Here is a 13410-nt window from a genome sequence, read left to right on the forward strand (position 1 = left end):
TTATTGCAAAACTTTTCCAGTTTCAGTTGTCTCACAGGTCAGACACACAAACACACAGAAGAGGAAAAAAAAAAAAAAAGGCAAGATAAGTAAGATCTGGGGGATCAGTGACCACTACATACTCCTCCAGGAATGAAAAATAATTACTACCCAAAGCAGAACACCTCAGACCATCTCTGCAATTGTGGAAAACAACTGGAAATTATATGAAGATAACTGCAAAACACACAACAATTTGAAAATAGCCTAATTTATGAGGCAGGCTCTGTTGTACAGAAAGATTCTCATTAACTATGTGCAGTCAAAAGAACGATGAAGAATAAGATGCTAAAATGGGAAGGCTGTGATTGCACACAAACATTCATAAGACATCTCAGTTTGGAAGATCGATTCTGTACTTTGGCTAATTTAAAACCATAATTTCCAAAGGGAGTTGTTCTGTCCAGCAGTAAGCTCATGCAGGGTCCAGGGCTATGACATGTTTGAAATCCAGCAGTGGTGGTGATGGTGCTGTGACTATATCATGCAACAGGCATCATGTGATAGCAGAGTTCTACTTAGTAGGAATCCAGTGAACACATCCAGCTGAAATCCAGGCAATTTAGGCTTTTCTTGGAGCCTGGGTGCCACAGCTGTAGGTCTCAGCTGTCACTTCAGAAAAAGCATGGCCCAAGCCTGGGGAGCAACTTCCTCCACACCAAACACTGAAACAAAAGAAAACCCAACAAAAAGCCCCAAATAAACCTCCCCTAAAAAAAATAGTTCCAGAAGCAAAATCTCTTACTCTCTGCTTGCCAGCAGAGGTTGGTGCCCTAATTTCCAGTCTGCTAGGATTTTTTCTCCTGCTGCACTTCTGACCACTGGCAACTACAGTGCCCCAGCACCAAGTAAGAGAGTGTGCCATACTCACAACACAGACATTGTCATGATAGCTGTGTCCCTCTCCTGACACAGTTAAACAAACCCTTCAGCCTGAAAGTGACCTAGAGCAACCAAGTCTTTCTGGGTAACTGTTTCAGCCACCAAAGAAGAAATTCCACCGTAACACCACCCTGTGAACACATAGTTCTGACCTGTGAAGACAAAAGCTGTTGCAAATTTTTTTCCAAGTCTTCAGCCTTCACAAAGGCATCCGTCTGCTTCATCAGACACTACTGAGATCACATGCACACAAGATTACCCTTAAAATTAACTTTACCATTTGTCATACACATCCTCTGATGCCAGCAGCATGAGATGCAGTTGCTTTAGGCTCTATTTTAACAATTTTTTTCCAAGTGCCACCTCTGTAGAAAAAGTCTAATCCTACTTTTACACAATAACTACTACTACTTGTGGTATTATGGCACCCATATCTGACTCATCCTGCATAAAGAAAAGGGCAAATCTCCCTCATTCAATAATTTCTGCATCAAGCTCAGCTGCTTGCTCTTGAGGCAGCTCCTCTTTTAGAAAGAGATGCAGTTTTGATCAAAGACTTCCACTAATGGAAAATCTATCATATTCCCTGAATGATGCATTCCAATAATAAAATACTTTGGATTCTGAAAATGTGCATCATCTTTCCTGATCAAATTCCCTGACTTTCAGGCTCAGCCTCAGGATCTTGTTATGTTTTGTCTTCATGATAAATGAATCCCCAATACCAAGCATCTACTCTGTGTGGAGTAGATATGTCACTCCTTGTGCTTTTCTTTGAGAAACAAAAGCAAACAGAAGAAAACAAAGGAGGAAAAAAAGCCCCCATATAAATTTGTTTAAGGTTAGCTCAAAGTTTTTAGACAAAAAATGAGTAAGTCTCATCTTGCATCATCTCCTAACCAAGAGTCAAGCACAGAAGTTCAGATTTAAAGGAAGTCAAAAGGGAGATTCTTTACAATACCCACTCCCCCCTCCCCTGCAAAAAAAAAAAAAAAAAAAACAAACAAACCAAAACCAAACAAACAAAAAAAGAGGATCTAGGAGAAGACCTTTTTATCATGTCCTTTCTATGTGAAGACAGACCTCTCAGAGCTGATCAAAATAAAGAACTTCTGAGCACATCCACCAAACGGGAAATACAAGGGGAAATCCTCACGTGCAAGGTTATCTAGGAATTCTCTTCCTAATGTTCCTTCAGAATTATATCATGGATTTACAGTACTCTTGATTATGTAGAGTAGTAGTAAATAAGCATGGGAATTTCTATCCAAGTGAGATGAAGCTACACAAGTGACCAAGGAGGTAACCACACAACACCATTTTGCCAACACAACAGTACTACTGATGCTTAAAACAAGGTGAAAAAAGGATATGAGGAATATCTGAAAAACATGCGAAAAAGGAAAAATCTTGTGGTCTAATTCTGTCTGTTATTCACCTTTTGGGAGCAGCAACACATCTTTAACAGAGCATGGTAGCTCCAAGATCAGAGGAACAAAGCACTAAGCTGGACTGAAAGCCACATACCTGACCAGTAAACTTCTTCACTTCATATCTTCAGCAAAGTGTCCACTACAACCACATAGAAAATAACTCTGTAAAAAGAGCAAATACTCCCCTGATGGCCCAGAAACAGAGGAAGGCCCAATCTTAGGAAAAGCTGCAGAGCCACATAAAAACATTATCTGACATGGATGAAATTTTCAAAATCAGAAATGCTGCACAATTTTAATGGTGGTCAATGGAGAGGAGAACTTAAGTTCACATAGATATGTCAAGTTAATCCATGACTGACTTGGTTTTGGGCATGATCAAAAACACATTGCTTTGGTCAAGCCAGACATATCTCCTGGTATTTTGTCTTCTATTTGAGAAATACCCTGGTCCTCTTTGCCACACACACACTACTCAACAGCAAAGAATTGGTAAGGGTTTCTTTTATTTGGTCAGTAAGAAAACAGCATCAGTACATTAATAACCAAAGATAAACAATGCAGTTTAACTGTTGAGCACCTAGATGTCTCATTTTCTAGCTTGCTTTATGTATACACACATTCCAGTAGTCTTGATGCATTTTTACAAGTTGGTAGCAGCCTATGTTAACAAGTTGCATACACAAACATATGTATGTCACATGTATAAACATAAACACATGTATATCAGCAGGAATTATTTTGTATTATCTGGCCCAGCAAAGAGAATCTGCAGTAACTGGCATTTCCAGTAGCCATGCACAATTTGTATGAACAGTTAAGGCCAGATAAGAGGGAGAGAGGAAGAGACACAGGGAGACACAAGGAGAAAAGCAAGCAAAGCCACAAGTTGAACACAGGCTGTTGTCTCCCAGCTCTTCGGGTAAAAAGCTAAGGGCTGTTAAGAGGCAGTTGTCCATATCATCATATGGAAAAGTCTCCTTGGCTAAAAACAGCTTCTAGAACTGCCTTTGTAAAGCTAGACCAGCTGGGAGGGAAAGAAAAAAAAAATAGCTGATGAGGAAAAAGTAAGCGGCAGAGCATATTCAGGAGAATTAATATGTCCTTATCTGGGAAGTCTAGGCTCGCCTAAGCTACCTTGGAGGAGGATGCACTTTTTGATGAAAGAGCTTCTGTTCAGGTCTGTCCTTTGAGAATTGTGGTGACTACATGGGCTTAGGGTCACATTTAGAACAGAGATACTGTAAATTCTTGCAGACCTACTAAGCAAGCCCAGATGGCACAAAAGGTACTGCGATGGAGGGTTTGGTATGACAAGAGGAGAATTACACAGCTACCCAGGACAGTGAAAATCACTTAACCTCTCTCCACATGGATTGATTCAAGGAAAGACAAAGGCAAAGTGAGCCCTTTAACTTTGGTACAGTATTTTTCTGTATGCAGTATTTTTTTTTTACACATTAGCAGAATTACTTAGGTAACCAACATGGTTAGGCAACATGTCTTTATACAGACACACTTTGAAGGTCAACCTTAGCAAACACTGTGGTTCAAGTCATTCTAAGATATTAAACATAACTGTTCTAACAGAGCTGCAATTTATTATAAAGTGAAAATAAGGACACTTCAAGAGGTGAAATAATTAAATGTATAATCAAGTATCAAGTATTGAATATTTAGTCAGGAAATGTACAAAGATATCCTCCTATTGACTTAACACAGAGGTTCAAGGAATAAATCTGTTTGAATGCCCAGGCAGCTGTGGCTGACCACATTGTGAATGTCAGATCATTGACTGAGGTACTGAACTCTTGCCATTTTAAACTTAGGCAAGTCATTAGCCATGAAGAAAAGCTAAGATTATTAGTCAACTGCCTGTTCAGTTGCAGGTACAAGCATGGTACAACCTGATCAACCAAGCATAAATAAGTATTTTCAGCATTTTAGAACTACACATGACATACAGAAACCCCAGAGGTGCTAACATCATTGCAGAAACTATGTAATTAAAATTTACTGATATAACTTGCAAACAGAAAGAAAAAAAAAAAACATAAAAATGTGTGTGAGGTTTTTGGGGAGTCCCACGAGACAGGTAAGGGGTACAAGCACGTGACATTCCACAGTACTGGAGGGAGGCTGGCTGCGTGCCAGTGTCAGCCACTTAACTGCACCCTGCAAGAATTCAGCTGCAAAGCTTTGCTTCCTTTCTGTCTTTCATATCTTTGCAAGGCAAAAGGCAAAGACAAAGTCTTTCAGCTGGAGTTCTTTCATCCAAGAACATTCTTCATCCAAGGCCAAAGGTTCACCATATCCTAAAAGGCCTTTGGATCTGCATGTTCAGTCATCTTCATCCAAACGTATCTCTTTGGGAGCATTATTCAGTCCTTGTGGCCGATCCTAAAAGAACACCAATAAAAACTATCTTCATTCCTTCAAATACAATCTTCAACGGCTTTATCTCTAGGACCACTGTATAAGAGCATTGTGTCGAAGGTGAAAAATGGATGCAGAGGCATTTCAATTAAAACCACAGCACATTGAAACATTTTTCTATGGTTTTTGGAGGTTTAGTTTTGGTCAACTCTCTAGCTAAGTGTTCCCAAGGTGAGATAGGCTTTCTAGAAAACCACACATATAAATACAATATTTTTCCCCTCTGCTGACAGCTGTTTAAAAATACTACCTCTTGGCTTTCCTGGGACAATATTTCTAAGGGGATAAAAATTGTGATAAAAGATCCTATTAGTTTAATACAAGTACAAAGCATTTTGAATATAAAACTCTAGAATATGAGTAGGTTCTGTATCCATTGAAATTGCTTTACTGGAGTAGGGAGACACAAAGTTTCCTCTGGGAGGAAACAAGCCAGTTATTTAATGGGGCATGATAATGCCATAGAACACAAAGCAAAAACTCCTGCAACTGTAACTTTGACTGTCTAAAATAAAAAAGGTGCAAGCTAATCTTGGTTTCAAACAAATACCATTCTTTCACCTGTCCATTGTTATTTCAAATCATCTAGCTCACTATCATTTCCTCCAAATTCCTTTCTTTTATATACATTTTCCAATCCTTTTCTGTCCTTTTTTAAAAATATTTTTCCAGAGTCATCTATTTACCTCTTCCTTTCTTCCTTCTGTTGATTTTTCTCTTCAGGTAGCCTGTCCCTGCTACTCTTCTTTTTAATTCCATGAGACCCTTTAAGATTTTAGTCTTGGCCTTCCTCTCTGCATCACTCAAAACTCTGATTTGGTCTCCAGAGTCTCTCTGCCCATTTGGGATCTCCTGACCCTTTTCAGCCTAATTCCCCACAATCACCTCCAGTTCTTTCCTTTATTATATTTTTATTCTTCACTTCTCTTCCCATCCCTCTTTCACCTAAAGCCATTGGAACTTCAGTTTTATTTCTTCTTTTCTGGATGTTACCAAGCTTCTGCTATTGCACCACCCTGCCAGACTCGGCCACAAACAGTTTCTAGAATAAAGGGTCAATTGTGCCTTGTTATAACAGCATGAAAAGACCTAACTAGAGGAGAGTAAATCTTCAGTATATTTTTAAAAAATAAAAAAAAAAAAAAAAACCACAAACCCTTTTCCTTAAAAGCAATACTGTCAGTTTTAACCATTTTTTAACAAGACTTGAAATAATTAACTTTATTACTACTGTATCTGTAGTTTCTGATGGACTTCCATTAAAAAATACTCACTCCAAAGCAAATTTCAAGTTTTGATGAGCAAACTTCAGGCAAATTTCAAGTTTTTTGACAAGAAAAGCATGAAACATTCTTCTGTCTTAGCTAAGTGAATCACAAGTGAGAAAAAGTATAATTCAACCCTAATATTTTAAAGTCTTTAGTTTTCAAGGCAACTGTGTAACTATTAGCATTCTGATTCACAGGGGCAGACATAAACCTGATCTGAAAAGAAGCGCTGTGTAAGAGCTTAAATCTATACCTGATTTTGAACTATTCTGAGTTAATACAGTCAGAATATTAAAGAACAGTTACCAGTCAGAATAGTAAAGAAAGGGAAGAAAAAAAAAAGAAAGCTGATCTCAAGAGGTAACCATTTGAATGCCATTAAAATGCCACTTATTACACTAAAGATGCAAAAGCAAACAGGAAGGTTATCTTAGTAACTTCCAGACAATTTTGGGTGGGAATGACCAGCAGTGACAAGTGTTTGGTACTTTGCAGATTTCAAACCAGTAGGAAATCGAGAAAAAGCACAAAATTCTGCATCAGTTTGTGACATTTGTTCCTATCAAAAGTAATTTCTTGATCTCAAATTAGAAGCCATTTCCCCTGCAATGGGGAATAGATAGGTCAGATAAAGGATATTTATGATGATTACGTTTGCTTTGGATGGAATGTAATCAATACCCCTCATTATGTTAAAGTAAGATGATGAGGAGGATAAAGGTGCTGAGGTGAATTTAAAGGCACTGAAGGGTTTAGAAATCAAATCTTTTATAACATTAACTTTTTGAAAGATGTTAACAAGTCATAATAGCTCAAACAGAAGCTTCCTATTGACTCTTTATTCTGCCTTCAAGGTTCAACCAAAACAGATATTAGATTAGATAAGACTCAAATGGGATTTGGTTTTTAAAGTTTATTAATTCTTTAGCATTCTTTGTTCTTTAGCTCTTAATGTGTAAACTAGATTTCTGTGCACCAGAGTAATTAAAAAACTTCTAGCTGAAAGGGTATAGTGATATAAGGTACCACATATCTTATTGTAATACCAAAAATCATAAGCTTGTTTTAACATCAAAATAAATGTAAAAAGAGAAATTAGACTGTGTTAGCAACAGGCCAAAGGAAGACTGAAGGCAAAATGAGAGAGCATGCTCTTAAATAATTTTTTCAAAACAAAATTCAGGCCTATCAGATCTTGAACCTAGTATAACATACAAGTAAGGATCATTTTCTGGATGCTGAGGCCTTCCTAAATTTATTCATAACGAGATCCAAGCTGTTGGTTTCTGTCCTGGCACTGACATTAAATAGTCCTTAGTTTTCCCCAGCTGACTTCTGAAAAACAATGAAATCAAAAGGTGCCAACAACAAGCTTGGTGCTGGGTCAGTGTTCTCTCTGCAGTGCCAAAACAAACTGCAAAACACCAAGAAGTACTTGGAAGCACTCACAAAAAATTTTCTCAGTGTTCCCCTTTCAGCACTAGAAGTGGCTGTGGGTCAAGCCAGTGCTAAGACAAATCTGAGCTTTACAGCTGTTGAAATACTTAAACCACACCAGATTTTTAAGTTATGTCATAGCAGTGCAGTTATTACTTGCCTGCCACAGGATCTGCTGATGGCAGTTGAAGTTCTTATTCATCAAGGGGCCCAAATAATTGAAGCAATCCATCTGCTCCATGCACTCCCCCTCTGCCTACCCTGTGATTACTTATTGCCATGTGATTTTTGCCAGTGATATCATACCTGAGCAATTGGTGGCCTGTTGGATCTCCTGAGAACTGTGCTGTGATGGAGCAGAGCCAAAAATATTCTACCTGCTCCAAGCTTTCCCTTTGCAAAAACCTGATGGGACGTGATATTTGGCAGCCACTGTCATAACTGATCAAGCAGTCACCAGACTCTTGCATATTTCCTGAAGGCTGCTGCTGTTTTTCATCATGAGTTCCAGATAATTGAAATAATTGACCTGCTCTAAGGCCCTGCTTTGACTCCAGCATTTTCAGCACTGGGACATTTGCCTATTGTCATATTTGGTTAAGAGCAGCAGAGGCTTTGATAACTCTTTCACAAGATGTCACAGCACCACAGAGCAACCTTTTTACACAGCTTGTGTTACTGAACTGCCAGACACCCTTGTGCCTCACCCCATGGCTCACAAAGGCACATGCAACATCTACTCAAGTGTTAGAAAAGTGTAGGAAGAGGAAATGAAGGAAAGCATGCAGGCAGCTTTGCAAGCAGGCTGATAATGGGAATCCTCTTACTGCTCCTGTGTGATGAGTAATTTAAACACTCCAGTGCTCTGTTGCTTAAATGAACTTCCATTACAGTTTTTTTCAGTAGTTAAGGAGGCTACAAATGTTTTACAGAGGATCAAATACCCAAACTTTCACTTTTCACTGCTTATTATGTTGCTAAAGGACAGACTTGCCTGTTGACTGATATACAGATTTTTAGAATAGTCCAATTAAGTGTACTAGCCATAAAAAGCTTTGATGTGTTCTTCTGCTGAGGGGTATAGATCTTTCTTGCAGTCAGATTATATTGCTCACTTTTATTTGAGAAGAACAAAAGTACCACCTTCCCTCACTAGATCACATCCCACGCCTGGATTTACTGTATTCATTTCAAGGACGGATGATCAATTGTGATCATTGCTCTGTTTAGAATCTGAACAGGTCACAGACTGACTGACAGTGACTGTAGAAGTCTTCCCAACACTTTCATTAAGATCTAACATTTCTGCAGCTGTACTTTAAGGCATTCTGTATTTTGCCCTGCACAAAATACAGATACAGGCTTATTTTTAAAAGACCACTTCTGACATATCATCCACTTCTAACAATGTTCAACTTCTCTAAAGTCCAAGTTTTTCTTTATCTGTAGCCTTTTCTTTTCAGCTCTTTATCTTTAAACAGATAACACTGAAAGGAATAAAGAGAAATGCTGTTTTTAAAGTGAAAAAGCTGCCAAATCTTATACACATGTATAGCTAGTAATGATCTCAACAATATTATAGTTACAATTATCTACTCATCTTAATAAAATTCTGTGGGTTTTTTTTTAAATTTGAATGTAAATAAAACCAGTTCGGTAAGTCAAAATGATCTGTTAATAACAACAGTTTACAAGCAAACTATGTGATACAAGGAATACTTTTTCCTTATCTTGCATCAAGCTTTTTTAGACTAGAAAATGCTCATTGTTTCTTGAGTAAAAAGGCTTGATGTGTATTTAAAGATAGACCCTGACATCCAGAAAAAAATTAGGTTTCCATCAAAAATGAGAGTCGATATATGCAGGGATAAAAAGTCAAGTTCTCAAAGCAACACAACACATTTTTTCCCATTGAGAAATACCTTAATTAAAAGAAGAAACTCACCTAGCAGTAGTTTCAGATTTCAAATTGAGAGAGAACAGTTTCTCTAGGAAGACTCAATACCCTACTCCAGTGAGTCTTTGTCAATCATCACTTACTTGAGATAAAAAAAAATGACAGAAAGGACACTGCTGTATTGATGTACACAACTGTGGGGTGAGAGAAATCCACCTTTTGATGAAATAGCTTTTTTTTTCTACATACACTGGTGATGATTGATTGTAGAAAATTCAGAAGGGTGACTTTACAGATAATTGGCCCTGACTAACAAAAGCAAACAACATTGCAGCTTTTTGTCAGCAGTGGGATGCAATTATGCACCATTAATTAAACTGGCATGCCAATGAAAGGTCAGATAAAACAACATGAAGAAGAAAGTAGTTCTGTACTTTGAGATGTTATTTCTTGAAAATGTTTGCACTTATCTAGCACTCTTGGGGTGGGAAGAAACGATTCTTCATTTAAATAAGGTGAAAATTTGGAGTCAGATTCTTGTCTGGCTTAAATACAAGAACTTAAAATAAGACGCTGGAACTAAGGAAGGTGTTGCAAACTATAAGATACCCAACTATCCTTTCATCCTGCAGCGGCAGGTCTGCTCAGGAATGGGGACATCACAGAGAAGACAGAACATTTTCACTTAGTAGGGGGTCAGTAACCTTACAAGCACTAATTTAATTCAAAGCAGAAGACCTTTCCTTATGACTGCATATGCTTTTATTAAGATAATCTACCGCTCTCAATGCTATTTTTATTCTATGCCTTCTCCCAGTCACCAGTCTGATTGCTCCCAGTGCCAACATTTCAGGAAGTAGATTTGCCATTGTGGCTCAAAACTTGAGCCACTATTAAGAAAAAGAACCTAAAAACCATCCTTGTTACCAGTTTTTTTCCCAAGAGAAGTCACTTTTAGCTGTACTCTTCCCTGTCCATCAAGTTGCTTTCCCCCAGTTGCTCTATTTGCAGAGACTAATTTGGCAGTGAATGATAAATGGCAGCAAGCTTTGTGTCTTTGTACATGTATTCCAACTACCCTAGTAAATAAAAGACTCAATAACTTATGATATCATCTCTGCATGCAATATATATGGCTTTTCCTGATTCTTTCAATTTTCCTTAATTGATTAGAAATAAATATGCAACCTTGAAGGCCAAAAGCTTCTGAAGTAAAAGGCACACAGTGTTCTAATGTTTATCACTAATGGAGTCAACTGTGTCTCTTTGCCAGGATGAAAGAGACTTGCAAAGATATTCCAATACTGCTGCTTCCTCTCCCAAAGCGGAATTGAGACTTGGCAACAGATAAAGATGGGCAAAATTGTGCCAAAGAACATCTCAGGGGCATGCCTTCTCCTTGGCAGGCTGGAGTTGGGTTAGGTGATCCGAGCAACAGCATTTGATTTCTCAAGTTCAGGCTAGAAAGTCTGGGGTTTTGGCAGAGGTGGCGGTGGTGTTCTTTAAAAACAACATCAAAAAGCAAAATCAAGCAAAAACCCTAACAAAACCCCAGCCAGTTCACCCCTATCTATCCATACTCAGATACAGTCCCCCTCCTCTTGAAAAAGAACAGCAGATTCAGTTAAATATTGAAGTGATTAGATTGTTGACAAAGAACAGAAATGGACTGAATTAAAAATATTTTAATTTTTCTTCCCAGTTTAGTAGAGAAATCTTATTTTCAGCACTTCCATTTCCCTTGCAATACTAAAAAGCCTGAATCCGTCTCCTTTCCTCATGTTATTTTAACTTTCCACATAATTACAGAGAAATTGCTAATGGTCACGCTGAGCACTTAAATCTTACTTCTCAATAAGGCAAGTCAAACTTCCACAGCAAGTTAAGTTATGCAGGATACATATTTCAATGCAGCACTATACCATCACACTTGATAACTTAAAGGCAAGCATTTAATTGCATGAAAATTTTTGAGAGAAAGTGAGGGAATCAGTGTAATGAGATTGTCTTTGAACAAACTAAGTGGAATAAGCATTGACAAAAATATCAAAGAATTGATGTTGAAAGTGAAATTAAATCAGAGTAAGGTAAGTCCCAATTCCTGGAGTTTAACTTGATACAAAATCTAAGCAGAAGGGAACTTGAAAACTAGGTTAACCTCTCTTTCACTTTGCATTTCTTTCTACATTGAAGTTGTGGGTTATTTTAAACCTGTGGTTTTGTCTAACTGCACATCTCAAATGGTAAATACCTCTTCCTCTTCAAGTCTCTCCAAGCTCCTAGAGAACACCTTTGTACTGTTCACTGTATCCAGCCTTGTGCTTAGGCAGCGAACGCTACTCTTAGGTAATGGTTATCCTGAGTAGCTACAGCACCATTAACTTGTCTCAAATGTCCCATTTTTAGAGATTGTCCTTGTTAGGAGCAATTTTAAAAGAGTATAGAGGAGCTGAAAAGGACTGAGTATTTTAAATTAGGCTATTATAGTAAAATTGAGTATCCCAATCAAGTTCTTTGGTATCTAAACTGATTTATCACATCCTAGCCCTCCTGTGTTAAAAGAGGTCTGAAAAAGGTATGCACCAGAAATTTTGTAGCATTTCATGTTAGGCTTCCTTCAGCCCCACAAGTCAGATTCTGATTTCGATTAAATTATCTAGTAGAAAAATAAAAAATCCTCTACCTTAATAATAGTATATCAAAGAGATGTGTCCAACATCTTTCAGGCTCAATCTCATAGACAGTAATTAGGAGACAATGGGAGTGATTTTGAGAGAATCCCTGATTGTTTCCAAGGTAAGGAAGCAACAAAGTAAAAGACATTTGGGGTATTCAGCTACCACAGCACCTCTTGCTTGGATACAAAGCCCATGTTTCCTTCCAGCTTCTCCTCCAGCCAGTCCCACAAGAAGTAAGCAGGCATTTGAATGACTTCTGTGTGCCTTCCACCTCCCTGAAACTATGACTCATAAGATGAAAATGACCTTATTTCACTGTTAAAATTCTTGTACTGTATTCAGTTATTCAGTGACCAAGTAAAGAGGTACCCACCACACTTCATACATCATTTAAGACATCTGAAAAAGCTTTCAAAACCAGGACACTCAGTACAAACTGCTGAAGAAAACCAGGGGTAAACAGAACCATACACAAACGTTAGCAGTGGACCTAAATAAAACATATAGCCCTCCTGATTGCCACCTAGACAAGACTAATATTAGTTTTTAAATCTAGAGCTCTCTCAGAAGCAGAAAGTTCTACTTCTTTCCATGAAAGAAAGGCCTTTAATCATATAAAGGTGGTCAGGGCCATTCTCCTAATTTGCAAGAGGAATCCTGTGTTTACATGGGCAAAGTAGGGCTCTGGGCCAGGACTCATGTTCAATAAGACAAGAGTGCATCTAATGGAATTTAGGGGTTTGATATTATGGAATTAACTTTTTGTCAACACAAATCAAACTAGTTAATGTATGTTTTGTTGCTGCAGTCAGAGGCATGCTGCAGTCAGGTGAGCAGGCCCTTGCTCTCCAGGGAAGCTCCTTTGACTCCAAGGGGATTCCAAGCTGGTGAATCCTGGCATTCTCTGCACTGTCACTGCAGTCACCCTATTAGAGCATCTGTCCATAATCATCTGGAAGTGGGATGGATTTGCTCCTCTGCAACATTGAATTCTAAGCCTTATTTAAATGTGAGGGAAGATGCAAATGATTATTAGATAGCCTTAGAAGAACATGATTTGATGGTGCTTTTCATCATAATATTGCTGATGATTACTCCCTCAAGTCTCTTCAGAAGAGGCTAGGACTTTTCACATGCAGCCAAGCAGCTTTCATGAGGAAATGCAAGACTAAACATTCTGGTTTGAAATCCTGCATAATGATATGTATTATAGAATCAGTTTTTGTTGTGTGTTTTTCAATTTAGCATGCATAATTTTCAGTTTTGCTAGTAATTCAGAAAGCTTTAATGCTTACTTAATTAGTCTAAGCTTGGTAATTCAGCCAATGAAAACTAAAGTG

General features: G+C 38.0%; 1 protein-coding gene across 3 annotated transcripts in view; it reads right to left on the reverse strand.

The window, feature by feature from the left end:
* ATRNL1 (attractin like 1) overlaps nt 1–13410 on the reverse strand; it is a 433916-nt gene that overhangs the window by 82953 nt on the left and 337553 nt on the right. The window contains exon 28 of one of the 3 annotated variants that reach the window (XM_053949023.1): nt 2842–4754. The exons of the other annotated variants lie outside the window; for them this stretch is intronic. Coding sequence (XP_053804998.1) covers nt 4695–4754 — 60 coding nt within the window. The 3' untranslated portion in view covers nt 2842–4694. Of the gene's footprint in view, nt 1–2841; nt 4755–13410 lie in introns of those variants that run through there. 3 annotated transcript variants of the gene reach the window in all.

Source organism: Vidua chalybeata, chromosome 8, assembly GCF_026979565.1.
Source record: "Vidua chalybeata isolate OUT-0048 chromosome 8, bVidCha1 merged haplotype, whole genome shotgun sequence".
Classification (NCBI taxonomy): Eukaryota; Metazoa; Chordata; class Aves; order Passeriformes; family Viduidae; genus Vidua; species Vidua chalybeata.